Source organism: Amblyomma americanum, chromosome 4, assembly GCF_052857255.1.
Source record: "Amblyomma americanum isolate KBUSLIRL-KWMA chromosome 4, ASM5285725v1, whole genome shotgun sequence".
Classification (NCBI taxonomy): Eukaryota; Metazoa; Arthropoda; class Arachnida; order Ixodida; family Ixodidae; genus Amblyomma; species Amblyomma americanum.
Window position 1 is genome coordinate 160,848,852 of NC_135500.1, and position 24,394 is coordinate 160,873,245.

General features: G+C 44.0%; 1 protein-coding gene across 1 annotated transcript in view; it reads left to right on the forward strand.

The window, feature by feature from the left end:
• LOC144130428 (cell adhesion molecule Dscam1-like) overlaps positions 1-24,394 on the forward strand; it is a 207,113-nt gene that overhangs the window by 143,578 nt on the left and 39,141 nt on the right. The window contains exons 5-13 of the mRNA XM_077664349.1: positions 1,348-1,465; positions 3,504-3,679; positions 4,122-4,412; positions 12,175-12,606; positions 12,870-13,031; positions 20,394-20,693; positions 21,248-21,367; positions 21,981-22,160; positions 23,814-23,961. Of these exons, the coding sequence (XP_077520475.1) occupies positions 1,348-1,465; positions 3,504-3,679; positions 4,122-4,412; positions 12,175-12,606; positions 12,870-13,031; positions 20,394-20,693; positions 21,248-21,367; positions 21,981-22,160; positions 23,814-23,961 (1,927 nt within the window). The remainder of the gene's footprint in view (positions 1-1,347; positions 1,466-3,503; positions 3,680-4,121; positions 4,413-12,174; positions 12,607-12,869; positions 13,032-20,393; positions 20,694-21,247; positions 21,368-21,980; positions 22,161-23,813; positions 23,962-24,394) is intronic.

Consider the following 24,394-nt stretch of genomic DNA (forward strand, 5'->3'; position numbering starts at 1 on the left):
GCTTCTCTGTAACGGCGTCACTTAACTATAAGTCAACGAAACCTTCATCTAAAACAAACGTATATTGCGGAATATGTGATGACTGGAATGAAAGCTTGGCATGGTGGGTGGCAGATGAAGCAATTTTTAAAAGGATTAAAAGTCATGTCGGAGTCAAATGAGCAGGAACCTTACCTTTAGAATCTGATGTTGCTTTATACCCGTCTCTTCAACTGCAGATCCTAGAAAAAGGACAAGGGTAATTAATTAATTGATTAATTAAATTTAGAGGCTTTGTAGAAATTTTGAGCCCAGGAGGCTTGCTGCTAAGCGGTGAAGTGGGACGTTTGTAGCTTTTGTGGAAGTCCTAAGCAGTGGAGGGGTAGGTCCGAAAATATTCCCGGCAGGAGACTTTCCTCACTGGGGTGCATTGCGAGCTACCCAGTATGGCAGGGAAAATCTTGACAATAGGGTTACCTGACGAGCGTCTAAGGCGGAGCATCGAATAAGGGGCCACATGAACACTAAACGCACAAAAATATGTCTGTGACCAACTACAAGACAATAATAACACCAAAACACAACAGGTGCTTCAAAAAAAGAAAACAAAGTCACAAAGACAAAAAAATTAACACGAAAACAAGATTCTAATATGAAAACGCAGAAAATAAGCTCTAGTCATAGAGGAAACGTTTCTTTTTTTTTAGATTCCGGCATTCGCACGTGTCAAAACTAGAGCATCTCACCTTGAGTAGTGAACTGCGAGTTATGTCCATAAAAGCATTCAAAAACTGAACAGACGAGTCAAGTTCGAGTGGGATGTCAAGTGAATGTCATATTTAAACAGGAGACGTTCTTGGGCAAGACTGCCGTATATTGTCAAGAAAAGGACTGCGCAACACAGCAGTGAACTTGTAGAGCACCTGGACTGGCCCTTGGGCTCTTCACGCCCACACTTGTGTTGCGCAGTCCCTTGCTTAGAAATCGGAAATTCATATTCGAAGATGAAATAAAACGAAAAATAAAATGAAACCTTTTCAAGTCTAGGCCGCGGGAAAAAAATATAGCCAAGAAGATAAAAAGGAAATAAAGGAAGGTCAAGATTGGGCTGCAGGAAAGATTAAAGGAAGCAAACAAGGCTATATCAGAAAACCTTACGCGCCTCTTTGAATGCTTGACTCCGTCATACAAAGTGAGCCCCGTGCATGATTAAAAATTGAGCCCCGTCGACTGCGAATAAAACGACGCCACGAAAAGAGGGATTATGTTGACTTATTACGGAAGAACACGGGGTCTACATGACCGAGGTTCTTGATTGAATATGTCATTTCTTCCTTTTTAGATACAATTTGTCTTCTCTCGTTTCAGATCCGGTAGGCATGCAGATACCATCCATCGTGCACCGCAGCAGCCCAACCGTCGCCGATCTTGGCCAGAGCGCCGATTTATTTTGCGTCGCTGAGGGTGTCCCGGTACCTGCTTATAGGTCGGCTTCGTTCGATTCATTCTCTCTGCTCTTTTTCTGTGTGCATCTGCCTTTCTTCTCACTTATCACGCTGATTATTTTGAGCAAGTCCTTGGTTTGCAGCATCGATTTTGCACCACAGACGGTGGTACGCTCGTTTTCTTCTTTAACCGAAGGCCCGACGTTTTCTAAAAAAATGCTATACTTGTTTCTACATATCGGGGCCACGCGGAGTGTTTTGCTCGAAGTGGCAACAAAAGGAATTAAATATTGGACAAGGGAAGGGAGAAATAAAGTGAAACACAACTAAGCCTAAATGATTACACAAGACAGCGTCAAAGGAAAAGTGGTAGGAAATACCGACCATGCAAGCAAACATTGAAGAATTAATTAACCGCTCGATAGAAAATTTTTAAAATTATCGACGAACGCTACCTACCTACAGATACTCGGTGGTTTTTTTGTTATAAGGTTGGTTTAGTCTCATACACAAGTTTCTTGAGACAGTCCAAAGACTGTCCATAGGCTTCTTTCGGCAAAGTACATAAGAGTCTCAATAGACAATCCGTAGAGAACACTATATAAGCAATACAAATCCTATAGACAGTCTATAGACAATCTATAGATTTATAGCCATACACTTTTAATATACTTTTATATATAGACTGTCTATAGTCTATGAATGTACAGAACGAATTATCCATAGGAAGGCAATAGAGGCTATAAAAAGTGCACAGACTGTCTATATACCATTTTGTAAGCGGTAGACCAATAATTTGACATACGGACGACCCCAGAATTTAACGTTGTTTAAGAGAGAATGCACTGTAATGATATTTCAAGAAGTGCACAATATTTTAAGCTTCTCAGCATGCATGTGCTTTAAAAATGAGATGCTCAGTTCAATATACGGGTCCCTTTTCGTTTGTGTGTATCATCTGTAAATGCGGTAAGGTGGCTGCAACGTAATGTGGATTGCAGCTCGGTCATTGGCAAATTTTGGTGCTCGTACGCTTCAACTTTTCGCTCTCTTTTTATATATGATATCATTTACATTACAGGTTGCTTCTCAGCTAATGAATTGGCGTTTCAATGACAGGAACGTGTGTGGAGATTGTGTCACCGTTTTCTTCCCATTAGTACGGCCAGAATGTGTTTATTGGAACGGTGGCATTTCAAAGGATGAAGAAGTTCCGGCTTTCAATTGTTTCTGCTAGCATTCTCATTCAGAATTTAACAGTTGTCTTCACTGAGTTTCGAAGTTTGTCGTTTTTTAATACTAGCGTTTTCACAGAATGCGATTCCAATTGAAACTGCACCAAAATTCTTCCTGCCAAGAAAGTGTGCTGATAAAGCTAATTAAGGAAAATTTGGCAATGAAATACAATATGCTACACGCGTGCGTGCTGTGTATAATAAGACAAGTTCAGTTTTGAACTATGCCGTTATTTGAGTGAAGGAAAGCAAGAGAACAAAAAAAGCGCCGCATATCAGCCAAAATAGGATTCCAAGCGGCTATCCTTCACTGCGAAAAGAAACAAAAAACGTCAGCTTCAAAGAGGCTCTTTTTTCAGGCGCCACAGCTCCCTGACACACTTATCTTTCGTGGCGTTGTCGTGCGCGTGAAGGATGCTCAAAGCCTCATCATCTCTAACCTCGTCAGCTTAAAGTAGCAAGTATTCATCGTACTTTGTTTAAGCTTCATATAGCCTCGTCTTTATGAACAAGACTGAAAGCTTCGCATAGTGTGCAAAAAGCTTCGTAATGAAATAACTCGCGACAGATAAGCTTTAGCTTGTCACCCCTTACTGATGATTTGCTGAAATCGGTACCTGAAAGCTCTGTAGCTGAACGTAAACGTCCTGGAAAGCCGTCAGTTTGCTATTCTTGATGTATTGCTCCAAAACATCTCCGTTCTTTCCTGCGCAACATCAGCGATCTCCATATTACGGCCACGAATGAAAGTTCTCGCGCAGCAGTTGAAATTGACGCTTCCTCTTTTCTGCTGTTCCTTGCTACTAGCAAACGCAACTTTCGTCCTCTCGATCCTTTGTGACAGCTGGTACAAGCGTGAAGGAGAGCGGATGCTGGCGCTGGAACCCAGCGTGCGCGTTCGCCAGGTGGCGGGCGTGTTGCAGTTTCGCGACTTGGACGTCAGCGACGCCGGCACCTACGTCTGCCTCGTCTCCAACAGCGTCGGCGAGGCGCAAGCTGACATCCAGCTCGTTGTGACACGTGAGCATTTTAGAGTACACATGACGTGCGTTTTGTCACTCGAGTTTGGAGTAGCTTTGCCTGCCGAGAACAGGTGACGGGATGGGAATTTGGCATAAAGTACTCCAGCAACATATAAAAAAAAACACTGCTTGTGACCGAAACGCTGCAACTGATAGACGCGTATAATAACGGAGATGGAAGTAAATTTATTTAGTTGGCCGAAGAAAATTTCTGAATCAAATAACGTCATAAAGTTGACCAAACAAAATGTCTCAGGTAACTTCTCACACAGCCTGCTGCTCAGCGTGTGCGCGTTATATCAAAACCACTTCTGAAGATATACCTTTCCATGGCTCGCGTTTTTTGTCTTCATGAAATTGAGTGACGTTCGACATTTCCCCAATAAGATCGTAATGTTAGACGTGTGCTAAAATCAAATCTATTTTCCCATGCCTCGCAGCTAAGCCCTGGGTGACGGTCAGCCCTGGCCACGTCCGAGCCGAGGTGGGCCACGCGGCCGCCTTTCGCTGCAACGCCTCGGGCCTCGACTGGGGCCTGCTGGACGACACGAGCCTCGAGTGGCGCCACAACGGCCACCGGGTGCTTCCGGCGCCGCAGGTGGCAGGAGCAGGTCGGTCTCGCGTGCTGCACCTGCCGTCGATCCGGCGCCAGGACCAAGGAATGTACCAGTGCTTCGTGCGGCTGTCGCCAAAGCGCACCGTTCAGGCGGCTGCGGAACTCATCGTTGGTGGTGAGCTCATTATGTCTATATCGCAGTATTGCCTTCTTCTTTAGTATTTTTACCGCACTGCAGACTGGTGTTATTGCATTATGAATCGGAACAATTTCTAGTGTTTAAATTTATCAGAAGTGTTCTCGTGCTTTTTTTCAATCAGCTAGAAAAACTGCGTCAGGAATCAACTCTAAGACTTGTTTTTTCATACACCTTACAGACAAAGGTGTTATTCTCACCTACTGAGAGCTTATTATCTGTAACTCCACGCATCTACCAAAATTACCAGAACAAATTGTCCACGCATGGGACCCATCCACAACAGGAAAGCAGGTGTTATCAGCTGAAGTAATAACGAAGGCAGCTGTTGGCCTTATCATAACCTAATAACCGCTTAAATCTGATTTTGGTTAATTCAAACCGATCGGTTTCTCCCTCAGACAGACATTAAATAACGAAAACATTTCACTCTTTACAAATTTCATAACCAAAGCTGACACGGCTGCAAAACGTGCTGCTCCGGGCGTTTCCATATACCTTGCGCCTCGCTTAATCTAATGCGATACGTGTGAATAAATAACCAGTGATACGCAGAGTGTATATTGATTGTTGTAAAAAAAAAAAAAACGTTCACCGCGTTAGTATCAGTGGAATTTCTTTTCCATCAAAAGCGCGCAGCACATAAACTTCCGTCAGTCCCAATAACAATTATAGAGTTTAGGTGGCGTTTCGAGCAGGGTACGTAAAACTCAAGACCTGACTTTGAGACTCCTTTATAGAAGCGTGTTATATAGCGCCGGGTTTACGTGTTTTGGAAGAAACATCCTGCCGCATAATTTATCCAACTGTCGTTATTTAGAAAAGTTACCGCCATCAATCCGCCCCTTTACCGAGTGCTTCTTTTAAAGATTAGACTAAACCTTGCTCATGCTTGAACATTCCCCAGCGCCTTCCCATACCTCCTTGGCACTGGAGGTTGTCAGTTGTTATGTAGTTCAGTTTTGAGTTCAGGTAATGCCTACCAGAATAATTTTGTAGATGGGGAAGAGCAGGTTGGAATAATTCATCTCTCACTATCGACCTTTAAGCGAGAATAATCGCCCAGCTTGAATCCTTCAACTGAAGAGATACGGCTACATGAAAAGTCGCGTTACTTTATTTTCCTGAGTACTAGTCAAAGGTAGCATGCCAGGGATTGAAATGTGGTCTGATAAGAGGCATTTTTACTCAAGAGTCGTTACCCTAGGTTCGGATATTGCTCAGTACCTGCCCGTATAAAAGCAGAGTGAAGGGTGTGAATTACGAACACGCATCGTTTGGGGAATTCTGGCAGGAAGCTTCCAATTCAACAATTGAAAAATGGGCTCAGATACGCAAAGATATGTACAACTTTACTAGCTTTTGTTTCAGTTGCTCTATCGCGAGGGTTTTCTCGCGGTTTTGAAACAGCACTGAAAGCATGAAGTTTGATTTGAAGCAGAGGTTCTTCAGAACCCTCCAACACCTTCCAATTTTTTTTACTGCCCGGTGACAGGGAGGACTTCGTGCAGCCGCGGACGCTTGCACCTGTCACGACTGAACTGCGTGTTCTTTAGTTTTACCCTCTCTCTTCGTAATGCAGCAAAAACACGAATATACATAGTCGCATATCTTCAGGTCTCTATTGTTTTCACGCATGTCCTGCGATTATAATGTGAATTAATTCATCTGGTCTAATCACGAAATATATTATGAATCGTTTTTGCGCAATTTCTTTTATCTTTCTTTAATTATTTATTTATAAATACTGATGTCTCTGGTAAGAGACATTGCAGGAGTGGTTAGAAATCGTAATACAAAAAAAACAGAGTGTTATAACGTAATATGAAAAGCAGTGCACTGGCATGCTCCTCGTGAGTCAAACTACGCGAAATAACAGTCAAGGTTGTTCCTGATTTCTGTGCATAGGAGAACAAGAAAACTTAAAACAGTCTGAAAAAGGCTGAAAAGGTATGATGTTGAGTGGTGTTTGCGTCGCCCTCTACGCGACGAATGAGCGATGAATGTGACCGGGGGGTGTAATGGGTGATGATTGGCGATTGCGGAACACCACAATGCGGTCACAAACACGCTTGTCCTTTAATAGCTGGACCGTTAATCTGTTAGCTCGTAATGAAGGTAAAAAGTTGTGGTCATAGCGATGATACATAAATCTGAATGCTTCATTTTGAAAAGATTCCAGTTTGGGCATATCACAGGGGCAGTGCAGGAGCCGGACACCTGACGCGTATTCAAAAATGGGCCGCATAAGGGTTTCCACGAAGTTACCTTGCATTCGTTAATTGAGTTGTTTAAAGTGCGCTATAAGAACCAATGGGTTCTGTGCTTTAGCGAATCTTGTGTCAGCGTCAGTGGGTCATTTAAAGTAGGACGTGAAAGTAACTCCAAGGTGTTTCATTTCGTCGACGCTCATTATTCGTGCCCATTATTGCACTCAGGGAAGCCCAGCAATTTTTTCTTTTGTTAGCCAACGTCATGGCTTCGGTTTTGTCCATGTTCAATGCCATTTTCCACATTTCACTCCAGGCGCAAAATAGAGAAATTGTGTTCTTCAAAACCTGCTGGTCTTTAGGGTTAATCACGACCGAGTACTGCACGCAATCGTCAGCGTATAACGGAAGTTTTACTAGTGTTTTATTCATTACTTTTATGACATCTTTAATTAATTAATAATAATTGTTTTTTTCGGGGAAAGGAAATGGCGCAGTATCTGTCTCATATATCGTTGGACACCTGAACCGCGCCGTTAGGGAAGGGATAAGGGAGGGAGTGAAAGAAGAAAGGAAGGAGGTGCCGTAGTGGAGGGCTCCGGAATAATTTCGACCACCTGGGGATCTTTAACGTGCCCTGACATCGCACAGCACACGGGCGCCTTAGCGTTTTTACTCCATAAAAACGCAGCCACCGCGGTTGGGGCTGCGTTTTTATGGAGAAAAACGCTAAGGCGCCCGTGTGCTTTGCGATGTCAGTGCACGTTAAAGATCCCCAGGTGGTCGAAATTATTCCGGAGCCCTCCACTACGGCACCTCCTTCCTTTCTTCTTTCACCCCCTCTCTTATCCCTTCCCTAACGGCGCGGTTCAGGTGTCCAACGATATATGAGACAGATACTGCGCCATTTCCTTTCCCCAAAAAACCGATTAATATTAACTAATTAAAGATGTCATAAAAGTAATGAATAAAACACTAGTAAAACTTTCGTTATACGCTGACGATTGCGTGCAGTACTCGGTCGTGATTAACCCTAAAGACCAGCAGGTTTTGAAGAACAAAATTTCTCTATTTAATGCAAATGATGGATTTAAGGGGTCCCTGGGCGGAGCCCCGAGGTACACCAGGTATAATGCCAACTATGAATGCTGTTCGCTATTGAATAGAACAAACTGGGATCTCCGGAGTATTTTGTGATCACCAAGAAATGCCTAGAGCTTTAATAATAAGCCTTGCTTCGGCACACCGCATCAAATGCCTTAGTGTAATTTGTGAAAATGGCGTTAGGCTAGCTTCTATCAGGTAGAGATAAGAATGAACCAGAGCGAAAAGTGAAAGGCGCTAGAAGAGCAGAAAAATAATCGCACTGAAATAGGACGAGGACATAGATGCAGGCAGGACTTCACTGTTTCACAAATGGTGGCCTGTTGAACTAGCGCAAGCATAGAATGAATGTAAATGCTAACATCAAATGAACAAGCAAAGCGCAGTCTCTAGTTAAAAGTGTACACTGTAGCGCAGACGAACACTACACTGATTCTCAAGGTCGTCCCTTTTACGTACTGCGCTAGATCGCATTAGCCAAATATATGCCAGTGCTCTCTGCGGTCTGTAAAGAGCGAAACAGCGCAAGAGCACTGCTTAAAACGTCTACAACCGTGCAAAACTTAAGCCAGATACTCAAAAGGGAATCTTCTAAGACTTTATGCCGGTAGACTAAACGTTCTGTAAAGTTTAACAAGCGCTGATTCACAGCGGAACTTAGATGGCTTCTAAGCCTTCTTAAAGTGCATTATTATAACCGCGTTAGCCCCCTAGCTAAGCGATCCGTCTTGTAGACGTATCCGACTTCAAAGGATGTGACGGTGCTTAGAATACGTTGCGAGTGTTTCCTACAGCTTAGCTGTAATCATGTAATCAAAAAGCGACGCTCAGTAAACATAATGTAGGGGAATCTAAGAGAGAACCCCTTCAGAGTCACTAACTTTCCGAGTTTTGTTTGATGTCGCGAACCACATCAACATCCAGCACAAAAAAATGCCGATGCTCTGCTCATGTACGCCATTCCTGAGCAATCTTTCGGCTGAAAAAGTACTGAAATTGTCCGTTCTTACGAGTGTCTAATGTATCCGCTGAAAGTAAAACCTTTTTGAAGGGGTATGAGGAGACTGCTGTTCAGGATGAGAAAAAAGGTGAAAAAAATGGCGGTGGTTTAGGTTCGGTTAAAATTGGAGTGATGCGATAGCTACAGCTGGCCGTGTAGAGCTTGGTCACGTCACCAACCACGTGACTAACCACGTGATCAGCTACGGCGCCGCACCACCGGCAGCTGCTCAGCATCACGTGACCAATCACGTGACAGCGTGGTGGCGTCGCCACAAGGTGGCAGCCCCGCTACGCTGAAGGCTCGAAATGCTGCCGTGACGTAGCTATTGCTATAAAATCAGAAAATCTATGCAAGCAGACCGGCTTCAAAGAAGATGCCCGCGCAGTTCTAACGCGTATAAGGTGAACCAGTTCATGTGAGCAGTGATAATAGGCAGGCGAACCTACCGTACGTGACTTTCGGGAGCAGTTGAACCATTGGCCGGCACACATGCGTTCTTCCGGCGTAGCCGTTTTGTTCACCTGTTTCATTTACCTTCACCCTTTCTCTTATATCTTCCTTGTTGGCATCCCGACATACATTGCAAAAGAGCCTGTTCGTGAAATGCGTGGCCACTTGCATCTCACAGCATTCAGTTCACCTTGTATTATTGCTGCCATCATATACTTCCCTTACTGTTATGCCCACAAGAAAACAAAAGCGGGTAGTATTCTCTAAAGCTCGCGCTTCTATAAGGTAATCCTAACAGCACTTAATTAAATAAACGGGAGCAATATAAAGAAAAACATGGATACTCGACTAAGGCCACTGGGAGTATCTCGAAGTGTAGGAAGCCTACTGGTGGAGGTCATACCAGGATAATCGTTTTCGAATATTCGTTGACTACTCGTATCCTCGTACCCTCGCCTTCATCACATCGGCCCACCTTTTCTCCTTCGTTTAGCACCCACCCAATCTTTTCTTTTCCTTTCTATTTTCCCAACTCGTTTTATGCCCTGAGGTAATAAATAACGTTATAAAAAATTCAAAGCGCAAGAAGTAGGACAGCCCTGGATGCCTTCTTCTGGGTACCGGTCGCGCATAAACTGTGTACAGCGTCTCATATCGTGCGCGTTCTTAATACTGAAAAATATCAATTCGTTTTGAGCAGTAAGCACGTCCCCATCGTTTAGCTGGCGGTAAGGCGTCAACGAACGTGCTTCAAGGCAGGCAGCACGCTTTGCAATAATTTATTTTTGTTAAACAGGGCGCATACAGAAATTTTGTTTGGAGAAAGCCTTGCTAGCCCAATTACGCGAAAAGGCGGCGGCGTGTGCTACTATTTTATAATATTTATCTCTGTGTACTGTACTCGAAGATAGGGCGCAAAATCCCAGCTGTGGTTGATGTCATTAAGCCGTTGCAGAGTGTACACACCAAGCCAAGAACTACCATTTCAGACAATCATATAAATTTCATTCTTCTATACACGTGCCCCACTGGCTAGCCTCAATGTGGCACCACGTTTCCCGACTATATTCGTACCAAAATTGTGAGAAACCTTTTTTATGACATAGTGTTTCATGTTGTGTCATATGATTTCTCGTTACATAGAGTTTACATGAGCGAATCAAAATAGTTGACGTTGCGACGGAAACCAGTCTGGCGCGGAAAATTATGAATGGCAAAAACAAACAATCGCCAAGGTGAAATGTACCTTGCACCTCTCACCTTGTCGAGTGTCAGCTTCTTGGCATGCAAATATGCTAGTCTGGTTGGAGGCTAGCTTACATAGGGGATTCGAACCGACGAGATTCGAACCGACGAACCAGACTCTTCAACTCTTCACTTAATGAAATGTTGAAGTGTGCAGTGATTGTTTCGTACCTATTCTTCAAAAGCCAAATCTCCTATTGAATTGCGAAGAAAACATTCGTCGTACACCGCTGCTGCTGGTGTCACACGATTTATCGTTCCATACAAATTACGTCCCTGAGAGCTGTTGGAGCCTAGCTCGCGACAGGTCTCACTCTTGTCTTTGAGTACTCAGCGTTTGTACAATAAACGTTCGGAGGTGCGTCTTCGTTTCATCTCTCAGTGCGCACCCTGCGCCGAGGTCGACCGCTCACGATGACACATTAACGCTTCCGCCTTCACAGCAGGTAAGCTGTCTTAAGCACCCACTGAATTTTTCGCTTGGAGCTCAACCCTGATTGCTTTTAGAACTTCATAAATGCCTTCACAATATTCCTTTTGAGAGGAAGGTTTTGTACAACGCCCTAGAGTCTTGGCTTCTGTAAATGGACGAGGATCCAAGCGGCGAAGAGTGGCAGCCAGGAAAACACGATCACTCTGAAACTGAGGGCAGTCACAAAATAGGAGTCTAATCGCCTTATCACATCCACACTTCTTGTACGTTGCGGAGTCTGCAATTGCGATGACGTGGGAATAGTCATTTTTTAACGCCCCTTTCCGTCGCATGTAACAGTACATCGCAGTTTGGTAGGACAGACGTTTTATTCAGCGCTGTTAGTCTATCGAGCAACACCGATCTATAACGTACTCAAAGTAAAGGTCAAGAGGCGCAAATGGCGAGAAGATGTGTCGGTTTATTCTCCAGGAAACCAAAAGGGCCTTGAAAAGATGCACGTAGTTCTCATTTTAAACGCTATCTCTTAACTACTCACAGCGGAGATTCCATTCGCACGTAAGCGTAAAAGACGACAGCAAAAATCGTGGTGATGAAGAACGTACGCTCAAGCCACAAAAATTTACAGGACTCTGATCGAAGCCTTTCCAATGCTTCGAATTTTTTTTATCTAACAATGGGGCAAAAGCTTACGTGTTTACGAATTTTCACGAGACCAAATATATTTACGCTGCCTGAAGGAACTCAACAAAATGGGTCATAGATGAAGTGCTTGGTTTCAGAAAAGCAGTTTATATGCCGCTGCCAAAGTTCATTGAATTTCATGCTTGTTTGTACGCTTTTAGTTTCACAACGCAAGGACCACAATGAAAACATGATTCTGATGACCTGGTGCCTGAATTCACATTCGACATTCTTCAAGAACATTCACTCTCGATATTTTAGTACTTGCATTGTAGTCGAAGCCGTCTCTGAGGCTCGGCATGGCAATGCTGTGCGAAAAGATATAATGGACTTTTGGTTAAGCAAATAAACTGCGGCCAATCGAATGAAATGTAGTACGTAGAAATTGTTAATACTTCCTTCCAGCAGTTCACGTAACGCGCGATGCCACGGGCAGGGGCTTTGTCTTCTCTCAAGCTGTGCAATACTAGACAATTAATATAGATTACAACTCAAAATTTCATGTTTTCTGTGTACATTATTTCTAAACTGCCACAAGCGATCAAAATTAGAAATAAACTTGCAAATAGAGCGTCATTTTTTTCACTATCCCGGTTTTCCTTTCCTGCTCAGATCAAGCGCCCAAGCTGAAATCTACTTTCGAGGAAACCACCGTGCGGCCAGGAAAGGCCGTCTCGTTGCGCTGTGTGGCCACCGGGGACCCTCCTCCGCGCATCACTTGGATGTTGGACGGCGCATGGCCCATCGACTCCCGCCACGGCCGCGTGAGGGTCCACACTGCAGGCTCAGACGGTGCTTTAGGAAAAAGTGGTGCCGAGGTCTCCAGTACGCTCTCAATTTCTTCGGTGGAGGTCCAGGATGGCGGATCCTACACGTGCGAAGCATCCAACTACGCCGGCGTAGCATCACATTCGGATCGCGTCAACGTGTACGGCCCAGTTTTCGTTCGATCCGCGGGCAACCAGTCTGCTCTGACAGGAGGCACCTTCTGGATGCAGTGTCCTTTCGGCGGCTATCCCTTCGGATACGTCTACTGGGAGAAAGGTAACTGACTACCAGTGAGATTTGTGGTGAAATTCAACTTAATCTTGCGTACCTATCGTGGAGGATGTGAACATTCACAATTAGTTGCACGTATTATACTTCTCTCAAGTTTAGCAAACTTAGCACAGAAAAAAAAAGAAACATACAACTATTAACTGCCTTGCTGTAATTCCTTCTTTGATGTCGGCACTACTTAGCATAAATGCGCGAAAAAGAATTGCAACTCTGTTCTCTGTTTCTTCTTCTCCCTCTTATTCACTCAGATGGCCGACGTCTTCCTTTGAACCAGCGTCAGGTGGTGTTCCCCAACGGGACGCTGCAGATACACACCACAGACCGAGAGCACGACCAGGGGCAATACACATGCACAGTGCATGGCCCAGATTCTCTGGCTGTTCACAAGACCGTATGGCTCCACGTGCGCAGTAAGTTTGTTTTATTTTCTTCTTTTTTCGCTTGCACATTTTGTATTTAGTAGCAGGTATTCGCACGAAATATTTGCAGGGCATCATAGCCTGCTGTTCTTATATCATAAAGCTGTGAGGCTGGTACAGAGAGAGCAGGAATATTCGGACCGGACCGTGAATTCTAGGCCTGGAACGGAGGACTGCTGACCTTCTGTTTTTGCGCAACACAGCAGTTAGGTGGAAGTGCATGGTAACACGCATACTAAGTGGAATGGCTTGGTACTGACTAACTCTGTTTTTAGTGAGATTTTCTTTGTCGCAGGAAATTGTTTATTGTCTCGAGATCTCCAATTCAAGCTTTTAGTACTTTAGAGCCCCATGACCTTCAACACAAGGGTGAAAAAAGATTTGAGAGTGAGAAATAAAGTCTATGTTGGCTGTTTATAAGGGGCACAGAGAACGAAGGGAGTACCGTTCTACTCGGCCCGCATTTTTTACCTCCGAAAACTTCCTACGAGATCAAAGTTATAACATGGCCCCACAATACTAACATTGATAAGCAAAAATTTGTGGACGGGCAAAAATAGTGAATGTGTTCCGCTGCAAAAATCATTGTTCATTTTTGGCTTTTACTTCAACATTGGGCTGCAGGTGGTCGTACGGCTTTCCCGGCGGCCCCAAAGAATTCAGAATGCCCAATTAGGGGCTATGCTCATCGTCGTACAGTGCTTCGTGCTTGCAATGAAGAAATTAGCACACATATCAAACAACGTCCGCAGGCAGCCTGATTCTCGCTGCAGTGAGATGTTATAGTGCTCATTGTTGCCTTGTTATCTGACCACGCGAGTAGTTAGGCTTACTAAGAAGCTATCGCTCTCACACTAGTTGCTTGAATGCCATATCTATTCTAAGAGGTGATCTAGGTTCAAAATAATGTTTGGAAAAAATTCCGATAGCATTTTGAAAGGTTTTTCGATGAATCACTTAGAGAGATAAAAACAAACTTTGTACATACAAGCTACAAAACGTTTTCTTAATAATAAGAGGCATCTAAATACGCAGACGTATACTTTCCAGCTGTTTACGTGAACATAGAGTTTATTTTTTGTCAACTTGATATTGCTAATTACGTTTATATCGCATCACGACCTACACGGATCACTGTGGTCATCATACAGCTTCCTCTGCACGCATCAGGCGCTACTAAACTCTGCACTTCCAGAAAACACAACTAACTCTGATTGCTCAGTCTCAACATCGCAGAATCGAACGTTGTTTTCGGCGACGTTTCTAATTTGCTGTTTTTTTATTTTCCAACGAGAAGCGGTACTGGGCTGCGCAGAGATTTTTGCTTATATTTGTTAAAAATATATACTTTATGAAGAGGGAGCGAGTTTTTCAGCCCTGAGCGTTTAAACGAAAATATGCTTCAGTTGCAATGCCCGATGAGTCGTCAAGTGGTACGCAATTAGGTCACTCTCATAATTTAACATTTACTGTGCCCCCTCTCACCTAAACGCCTCTCGCAGTACCGAGCAGCAAAACGGTTTCTTGTCCCGTTTATCCTCCCCGTATTTCCTTCTCCTCCGCTCTCTCTTTCTCTCTCTTATTGAATGCCGCATGAAAAACGAGCAACTCTCTGAAAAGCTGGCGAAGCCCACACGGGTACGGAGGAGAAGGCAGTTTCAATCGCCGTAAGTGCTTCCATATTGATACACTTCTGTGCGGAGGGCTCCCTTCCAATGAACGCCCATATAATGGATCGCGCAGAAAGCCTCTGCATCCCGCCTACGGTGCGTAACGTTGCGCGCTTAACGGCGAAAATGTATTGTGAAGGATCAATTAGGGTTGGCTGCTGCGAGTTTGATAAGCAAGGTTTATTAATAAACAAATCACAAAGGAACACTTTTGCTAATAAAAGCCCTCGCGGCACTGTAAACAACATCTTGCCAGTAAGCAAGCGCCCTGCATCTGCGTCACTAAGGCGCTCGTCTATGTACGCAGCACTCAATTATCTCGAAGCCGACAGAGTGCCGCTCTCGGCTATGGTGTGAAGGAAAAAGTGAAAAAGTAATATAAAAACAGCGGAAGGCCTTTTTCAGCAAAAAAATAAAGAGGGCAGAGTCGAGAATTGGATGATTCAGAGCAGCTCCGCTCTAGAGAGCATCGCGACAACTATCAGCGCTGTGAAATTCGAAAGCAGTAAAAAGGCAGATCGCGTTTTTAGGCTGCTTCTTTCTCTGAACAAAGAAAAATCTCAAGGCGAAACTCACTTAAGTGAAGCCGTGGCACTTTCCCCTCCTCAATACGGAGGAGGCCGGAAGTGTGAAAATTTTGTATTTAACCTCGCTCTATACACTGAGCATTGTGTTCTGTAGTGGTGCTTTTACAGACAAGAAATGTACGCTAGAAATATTGAGGAAAAGCGTTCAGAGCCTTTGAGGTAATTTGACATTTATGGATGGGAATTGAAGAATTTGAGGAGAAATTGGGTTAGAAGCTAGTTTCGTTGTGCCTTTATTTACATCGTAATGATGAAATATAAACATGTCATGTCGCTCATTTGTACGGAAAAGAAAAGCGACTTAGCAGCAACAGGGGGCGTGACCCACCAGCCGTGTGGTTATGAATAAAATCTGTTCATGTTACTATGTGTTGCATCACCGAATGGCAACCACGGCCATTAGATCTCTTGGTTTCTTGACCTGGCTACGGCAGCTGACGCTTATCAAGTGAGGTAAGAAAAGGCGCTACTATTAGGAAGGTGATTCATAGACTGAGGTGTCCTGCAAAAGAAAATGGTTTGTGGTTTTGTTTTTCATTTTATCTCCTTGTAGCAGACCCAATAGACCACATGGGGCAAACTATATTTGGTCTGTTTTGTTAGATGAAGGCGTACTGTTGAAAAACATTCTACATTAATTGAAAACGGACGTTTCTTTACATAGAAAAGGTTTTAATGAACGTGTTGGCACCTTCGGGCGTTTAGGCAAATTGACTGCTGTGGCATCAGAACCGATTAGATTTCGCGGATTCTTTCGTCTATGCTACACTAAGCTAAACTGCAATTCTCCTTCATACGGTGGCCTCGGAAGGTTTTTAAGTTTTGGCGTCTCGAATTTGAAATGATTGGCGGTAAGCAAAAATTTCCATGTTTACGTCCTCTTTAGCGATAACCACACGCATGCTTTTCTGCGGGACCAGCAGCAGCATATGTGAAGAGCGCCATGGAATCAATTTTTGCAGCGAACATAACTTATGTGGAGTTTCTGTCAGTGTTCATTCAAAGTTATCGCGCGTAGTATTGCATATCTAGCGTAGGTGCTGCTGTAAACATGCTGTGCAGGCAAAAAATGCGAACACAATGTGTTGTTCTGAGATAAATACCTTTAGGTTTATATTACAAGGGATGTAGCGGACGCTCTCCGAAGAGCTTATTCGCAGCGGCGATGTAGAAAACGACTGAATTTAGCTGCATTTAATTAATAAAAATGCGTCTAACTCAAGGGTTCCTTCGTAAGTGACACCCGCCATGGAGCACTGCTAAGTGATATTATAAATAGCTATTGTGTTATAATAAAATTGTAGCATAGACTCAAATGAGGACGAGTAGAATGTGAAATACACGCAGTATGAACCGTCGTAAGAGTGTCAAAAGGTTTGAAACAATGCGCAAAATCAGAAACGAAAAATGTTCTTATATACGTACACGAAACGAACGTGTTCAAAAAAGGCATGGTTGGCCGACCCTTACTCAGATGGTAGTCCAAACATCGCTATTAGAATAACATGGCGCATAAATAGGCTCAACATATGCAATCAAATGAACAGCCAGTGTGTCGCCGCAGGGCGTCTAATCAGCGATTTTCAGCCCTACGTGTCGACGAGCTGTCGAGAAAGTTGTAGAGAGCCTAACAGGGCGAGAAACTTCCCTTCTCAGTAATCGGTGTGTTAGGAATAACAGTATCATCCAGGCTATTACATCTTAATCCATCTAAGAGAACCGAGTGTTCTAAATCCCATTCGCCACTGTCGAAAATCTATCGCACCAGATCAACGTGGGACCTCCAGAGCGAGTGTAACGCCGTCCAAAATAAGTTGTAGCCTAGAGTGCCATGCGTCGCTGGTGCTGACACTGTGCGGAGAGATGTGACAAAGTGGCAGGAGTTCTAGCCGTCACTTTATAACGCATGGCCGGTGATGTAGAAACGAACCCTCCAGCCAGACAAAATCAAAGATAAAGATGGTACTTACATTAACCTGGATCAGTGTTGTTTCTCAAGTGCTCTGTCAGAGAACAGCTTGTCATATGAAACATTTATGAGGTTAGGATGGCGTTAATTTCACCGGCATTCGTTTTGCTACTAAGAACTGTTTTGCACAAAAATATTAATGAACGTTTAATGCATATTTATGCTAGCGTAAAAAATATCACCCGTGAACTGCATTTTTAATTATTCGATAATTTTGATCAAAATCGTTGATGCGGGTATTACTATGCTTTCTTACGCCGCGCAAATGAGCGAAAAAAGATTTTGGGCCAGTGTTAAAGTGAAATTGTCCAAAATTCTGGTTCTACAAATTTATTCTAAGCACACGTATCAGGACGTAGTAAAGGAAAATGCAGGGCGCTGCGTAGATTACAGGAGGAATCACAAGGTGCATGTGGTGAGTTTCCCGGCAGCGCTGCTTAACTACCGCCCCCAGAAGAAAAAGCGCCCGGGAAGCGCAGGCTAATGAGCTTATAAACTGTGGCCCTCAAAAGAGGGGCATAAATACGTCGGCAGCCGTGCAACGACCTAAACGATTTTTCACTGCCGGAAAAAAAAAAAACGGGAGGAAAGGGCTCTCGTGTTTACGGTTTGCAAAAGGCTCCGCCGGAAAAACCTGATTTCCGCTAAACTGTAGACATTGAACTGCAGTCAATCCAAGAAGATTAGGAAGGGGAAGCTTCTTGTTCCAGACATGGAGGAAAGCTCATTTGCCTTTTAATTTCTTTTTTTTACTTAAGCCCTTTGTTGTGTTTGCGCTAGAGCCACGAAGCGAGAACTCAATTTTTTCGGCGACTAGAAAGGCTCTCATGGTCATATTTATCGTTACAAAAGGCGTGCTGAAAAGCACATAGGTTATTTGGAGAACTGAAAATTAGATTTTTTTTTCTTAAAAGCTAAAGCTATACTTCATTGTCAGATTTATCTTTACAAGAGGCGTGGTAAAATGCGAATAGGTTATTTGGAGAACTGAAAATTAGAGCTTTCTTTGTTAATTTCTTACGCTATACTTTATTTTCAAACAGCTTTCTTGGTCTATGTTGGACGCTAGAATTTTTTACGTGTCTGTGACGAAGAATGCTGATCAATAAGGTCGAGTGCTCTGCGGCTGGACGCACGAAAGTTGAATGAAAGCACAAGACAGATAAGAAGTAAGCTCTACCTCGTCAAGCATGAAGACATTGCAGGTAGTAGAATGGCAAAGACTGTGCAGAGAGGCGCGCACTGAAATTGTGCGGTACTCGCAAGTGTGATCTCGGTGGAAGAGCGTGAGATACGCGCAGTATATATAAACGACAGTAATCCTCACTGCGTAGCTAGACTGTTCTTGTTTTCTCAAATTTTTGTGTAGTCCTGAATTTCGCGGTGTAGGAATATGTCTCAGGGCTAAAGATTGACACCCCAAGCAAGTACAACACGAAAAATTCGTAAACAAATAAATTTAATGAAATGGTTAATATCACGCACAGGATATGTTGAAGATGTCCTTCGTGAATTTTTGCGTGAGGCATGCCCTCGGCAGATTTGCAGGTGTTCAAGGAGACAAAAAAATTCATACAAGGATGTACGCCATATGATACTTGGTAACTGGAAAGACCTTCTGGTCAGTGCCGTGCTGAATGCATTCACCGATCCTATGTTGATCCGGCCATTTGTCGCTCTAAACGAACTGCCCAAGGGGAAATGGAAATCAATGGAGCAAGAAGGGAAGCCTTATGAGATTAAAATGGGAAGCCGATAAACGAAAAGTGAACGCATGGTGCCGGCGGCATAATGTAAGGCTGTAGGCGGAAAAGAGGGACGCAAAACAGAGCATGTAATTACAGAAACGAAACTGTCCACAAGAAGGGGGCAAAGGAGAAAAAAAGGAAAGACCCTATGAAGGCGTATTCCAAGAGGGATGGGCGCCAAGTACGCTAGCAAAGGCAAAATATGAATGCAATTGAAAAATTAAATGGCTACCGTGCACAGCATTACCTTTGCTTCATTAATACCGTTTTATTCACGACAGGTTTTGAGGGAACGTTATACATGCTTCTTCCTGGGCACATCCTATCTCAGATTACTGCATGCAAAAACTAAGTCAGAAACGCTTGATGGAGCAACAGTTTGCTTCAGGTTAGCTAATAAAAATTTGCCTAAAGTTTCTTTTAAAATAAGCGTAACATCGATATGTTAGGTAGTTTGTAAGCCATGTTTGACAAAGGCGCGCTGAAAGCACTACGACCAATGAGCACGACAGACAAGCGCGCCTCTGTTGCCTTTCCTCGTCCTTGTGTTTTGCGCGCTTTGTGTCAAGCATGTGCATATGCACTGAAAGCATGCATCAAGATTCATAGCCGAAGGCTCTCGCTTTATGCTATCATCACCAACATAATCGTCATCATTGTAAGCCTGACTGCGCCCACTGCAGGACATAGGCCTCTTTATATATATATGCAATGAATCATGCCTTGTGCCCGTTGCGGCCACACTATCCCCGCCAACTTCCTAATCTCATCCGCCCATCTAACTTCCTGCCCACTGCTACGCTTCTATTCCCTTGGAATACAGAATGTTAACCTTTAAGGGCCATCGGTTATCTTGCCTTCGCAATAGATTCCCTGCTCAAGCCAATTTCTTCCTCTTTATTTCGGCTAGGATGCCATTAACCAATGCTTGAACCCTCACTCACTTAGCTCTCATCATGTCTCTTAACGTTACAGTTATTTTTCTTTTCCCAGCTCGCTGCGCTGTTCTTAAGTTGAACCGTATTTGTTAGCTTCCACGCTTCTGCCCCGTAGGTGAGTTCCGGTAAAATGCAGGTCTTTTATACTTTTATTATGAGGGATATTGGTAAACTCTCGTTAAAGATTAGGAAACGTGCCAAGTTTTTTAGTAGAGTGTACTTTCAAATAAAAGTGCTTTCTTCTCGATATCTTCATCAACCAATACTGCTGGCCTTAACTGAGCCTTTACTTGCTTGCTTAGCTTGCTTTAACATAGATATTGCTTTAGAGACACTCTGAGGGGATTGTACGACCGCCTGACAGTAACGTTCGTCAGCCTACATTATTTTTCCACACAATAACAATCGAGCGCATGCCTTTCGCACTTTCATTACTCGCAGGTGGGCCGCAGATCACACCTTTCGGCTTCCAGGCCAACTTGCACGAAGGTGTGCGGGCCGGCCTCACCTGCCTGGTGCATGCCGGTGACCCTCCGATCCGCATCGAGTGGCTGCGGGATGGAAAACCCCTCGTGCCGGGCGCATACCCATTCTCCGATGTCTCAGTGCTCACTCCCGAGGGTGGTTTCGTGTCCACTCTTACATTGCGGCACCTCTCGTCACGCCTCAACGGAAACTACACCTGCAGAGCCACCAACCCGTACGCGTCCTCCGAGCATTCTGCAGAACTACTTGTCAAAGGTGCCTATTCCACAAGACATGTTCATTAAGCTCACATCTTTTGAAGGAAAACTGTTTTTCATAACACTGCTAAGGCATACGTTGATTCCACAAGCCCGAACTTTTTTAAGGTTATATTAGAAAGACGGGCTGGTTGTATTTCGTAAACAGAATGCATTTTTTAGGCGTTTATTCTGCTTGTGTCTCCTGCCCGCTTCCTGTCTAATTTTGCAGTGAAAAAAATGCATACAAATTATTTACGGTATTTGGGGAAAGTATTAATAGACACCTTTAGCATACCGTGTACCATGTTATCCTGCCGGGGAAGCCCGCCCTCAGCCACTGCGCGCGCGCTCATTGGTTTCGATGTGGCAGCCGCGCATGCAACTGCGGTATACCTGGCGCCACCTGGCGCCCTGTAGGTCATCTACGTATGCGCAGTGACGACGCGCTGTCTACCGGAGTTCCGGCAGTGCTAGCACGGTACATGGTATGCTAAATGTGCCTAGTAATTCCGACACTTGCATGGAAAGTAGCCGCAGCTGGAGCTACAACTATTGACGTTCGCTTTGCAGTGCCTCCTTCGTGGACCTTGGAACCCAACGAAACAACAGCTGTGTCTGGGCGCTCGGTGTACGTTGATTGCCAGGCCAGTGGCGTGCCACAGCCCCACATCAGATGGAAGAACGCCGCAGGTAACGACAGCTTCATAGGCTGGTAGTGCGCAGATCCCCCCCTCCCCCGCCACGCCAAAATGCGGGAAACTTGATCTACGCGTGCGCCACTGTGTTTACCATGCGCTTGGTTTAAAGAAAGTGGCTGTTCACCAGACTGCCGCAATCACATAGGCGGGACGAAAGTGAGGTCATGAAACCGGTGAAGGCACTAATAGCTGCTAATGTTCTCGCATTGCCAACATATACTGAAATTTGGTGTCCCTCTAAATTTTTTTTGCTTCAACTGACAGAATAAAGCGACTTTAAGGATATTCCAGATTCGGATAACAGAATTCGTCCCAAGAAGGGAAACTGTACCAAAAGCTGCAGATAGATATGTGTGAAGATAAGATTAAGAAGTTTAGGTAGAGACGATGACCAAATATTTTGCAGAATACTGCTGATCGAGGATAGGAAGGGTGGCCTTTTTCCTACATTGAATATAGTTGGCGTGATTATGATAAAGATGACAATATAGAGACTGCATTGAACTACTCCATAGGACTGAACATGTGAATGAAAACAAGCAGCCTGCATAGAATTCAAAGAACCCCACTGCCAGTGTGACTCAAAAGTTATGAATCTTTTGCAGAGCCGGCAAGCCCAGCGTCCCAGTTTCGCACAATCATTAGCAACTCCCGCATTCACATCCTGGTCAACGGGACGCTCAGCATTCGAAACGTGGAACCGGGGGATGCGGGGCTCTACCTCTGCGAAGCGTCGAACGGCGTCGGATCCGGAATCAGCCGCGTGCTGCAGCTTAGCGTCCGCAGTAAGTGTCCTATCGCACGCTTCTTACTATCAAGGCTTAAGGCAACAGGCTTGCGGCACGGTTATAAAGGGAACAATTACATTTTATTAAGTACAGAAAAAAAACTAGTTTTTACACGCTTTCTTCTATTGCTTGAATCCCCCGCTGCTACAACTAAATTTCCTCTTTTACGGCACAAACATACGTAGGTTTTTGAACATGTGGGGAGAGTAAAGTTCAGGCGACGGAACACTGCTTTCGCTCTACAGAGGAGTATCTCACTGTGCGGCACTAATGTGGTATTTATTTCTAAAATCACACATAGGTGTCTGCAAGAGTTAAAAATTACTATTCGACTATGCGCCGCAGTGTTGTCATTTTTGTTGGATGGCGTCGTTTTAGACAAATGTGAATGAAAGGCAATAACATCTAAGACGAATGAATCCATTTGTTCTACCACGTCACACTCGATGTAATTGGAGCTGCCATTATATCTTATCCAGCCAACAGACAGAATGCTTTTTATCGCATCAGATATAGTGGTTTTAGTAAAGAAGAAAGAGCAAGACGGGGTCTTAATTCTCGTACACCGTCGTTTCTATTATTTGTTCATGCGCTGTTTTATGTCAGGTGAATTAGAGATAGCCTCATGTGCATTACGATCGCCGGTAGGTGTCATATAGAACGGCAAAAATTAATGAGAATTATATATTTCCGGCTTTAGCATGAACATTTTCTTCACAAATAGTCGCCGTGGTACTCTGGCGAAACACCCGTCGGTAGTTAGTGTTACATCTAAGACACTTATTTTAAATTTTTATTTGTAACACTCCTAGCCTCTTAGCAACAACGCACCAGGTAAGCAATAAACAAATTACATTTTACAAAGAAAGAAAGGATTACAAAACCCTCCTTAGAAAACTGATTAATAACTCAAGCTATCCATTCAGCGCTGGAAAGCAAAAGGGGTTTACAGGTATGCAGTAATAACTTAGAAACAAGACACATATACAAGATAAAAAAAATAGGTACAAGAGGATAAGATAACGCTCACGGCATGCGATAAAAAAAGGGTGCTTCAAACAAAATCCTTCTCGTTTAGATCGCAGTGTGTAATTTTGATCAAAAACTTAAAAGTAAATCGGCGCAAGTTAGAGGAAATCATTAGCGTTTAGATCGCAGCATTTAATCTTGATCAAAAACTTGAAAATAAATCGGCGCCAGTTATAGACACGTCCCGGCGATTCCAATGTCGTGCTAATGCGAGAAGAAAAAGAGCTCAAAGTTCACTCTGCGATGCAGATTATCGAATGTGTAAATGACGGAACGTTCGCGCTAGTACATGCTTATTTCCTGCTCAAGGAAATTGGTTCATTTCCTGAAGTGGTTTCAAACACTTTTCTTTGAGCTCTGTGAGTTCGCGCATTGAACCCCTTAGAGCTTCCTGGTGCAGCTTCCACTGCAATCGATAGGGGGCACATTCGCTTCGATGGCAGTGTTACAGCTGCTGATATAGACCTGTCATTGTCAGTTTTGTGAATTAAAATCACTTTTTTATGTGATGAGTCACAGAGCAACGTTTAGCTTTCTAATGAGGATTTGTTGGCCTTTTTTACCCGCAAACCCGCTTTCCCCCTGTCTTCACTTGTTCCCCATATTCTATTCATGGGTCAGGCGCTCCTCGGTTTGCCGAGAAGTTCACGACGGTGTCGGTGAGGAGGGGCGAAAACACTGAGCTATTGTGCCCTGCAAACGGTGACCCACCGATCCGATTCCACTGGCTCAGAAACAACCTGCCACTGAACGTTCTCAAGGAGCAGAGGTGAGAAATGTTGTTCGCCTAAAGGAATTGCCTAATGTTGGCCGCCAAGGAGCGACAGTAACTACTCTTTGCTACAGCCAGCAGTCAAAGTATAAATGTCTTAATTTGCGAGGTGGTTTCAAGAACTTATTAGTGAGAAAAGCAAGGCCTTGAGAGACCCATGTTAAAGCTTATTAATGCCCGGGCACATTTGTTGCAAAAAATTGGGAGCATACGAACAGGGTCTTGTTTTTTATTATAATTTCAATGTTCACATATTGTAGAGAGCCAAGCAGTTGTCCCTTATCTGGTTCTAAGCGAGCACTGCCGAAATAAACCATTTGTCTAGCCTGAGCGAAAGGAGATGACGCTCTGCAGTCATGTCCAAACCTATGAAATTCGTTCCCGTTACTGAACTGAACCATGTTCGCGCCATTCAGAATGGAGACTTTAG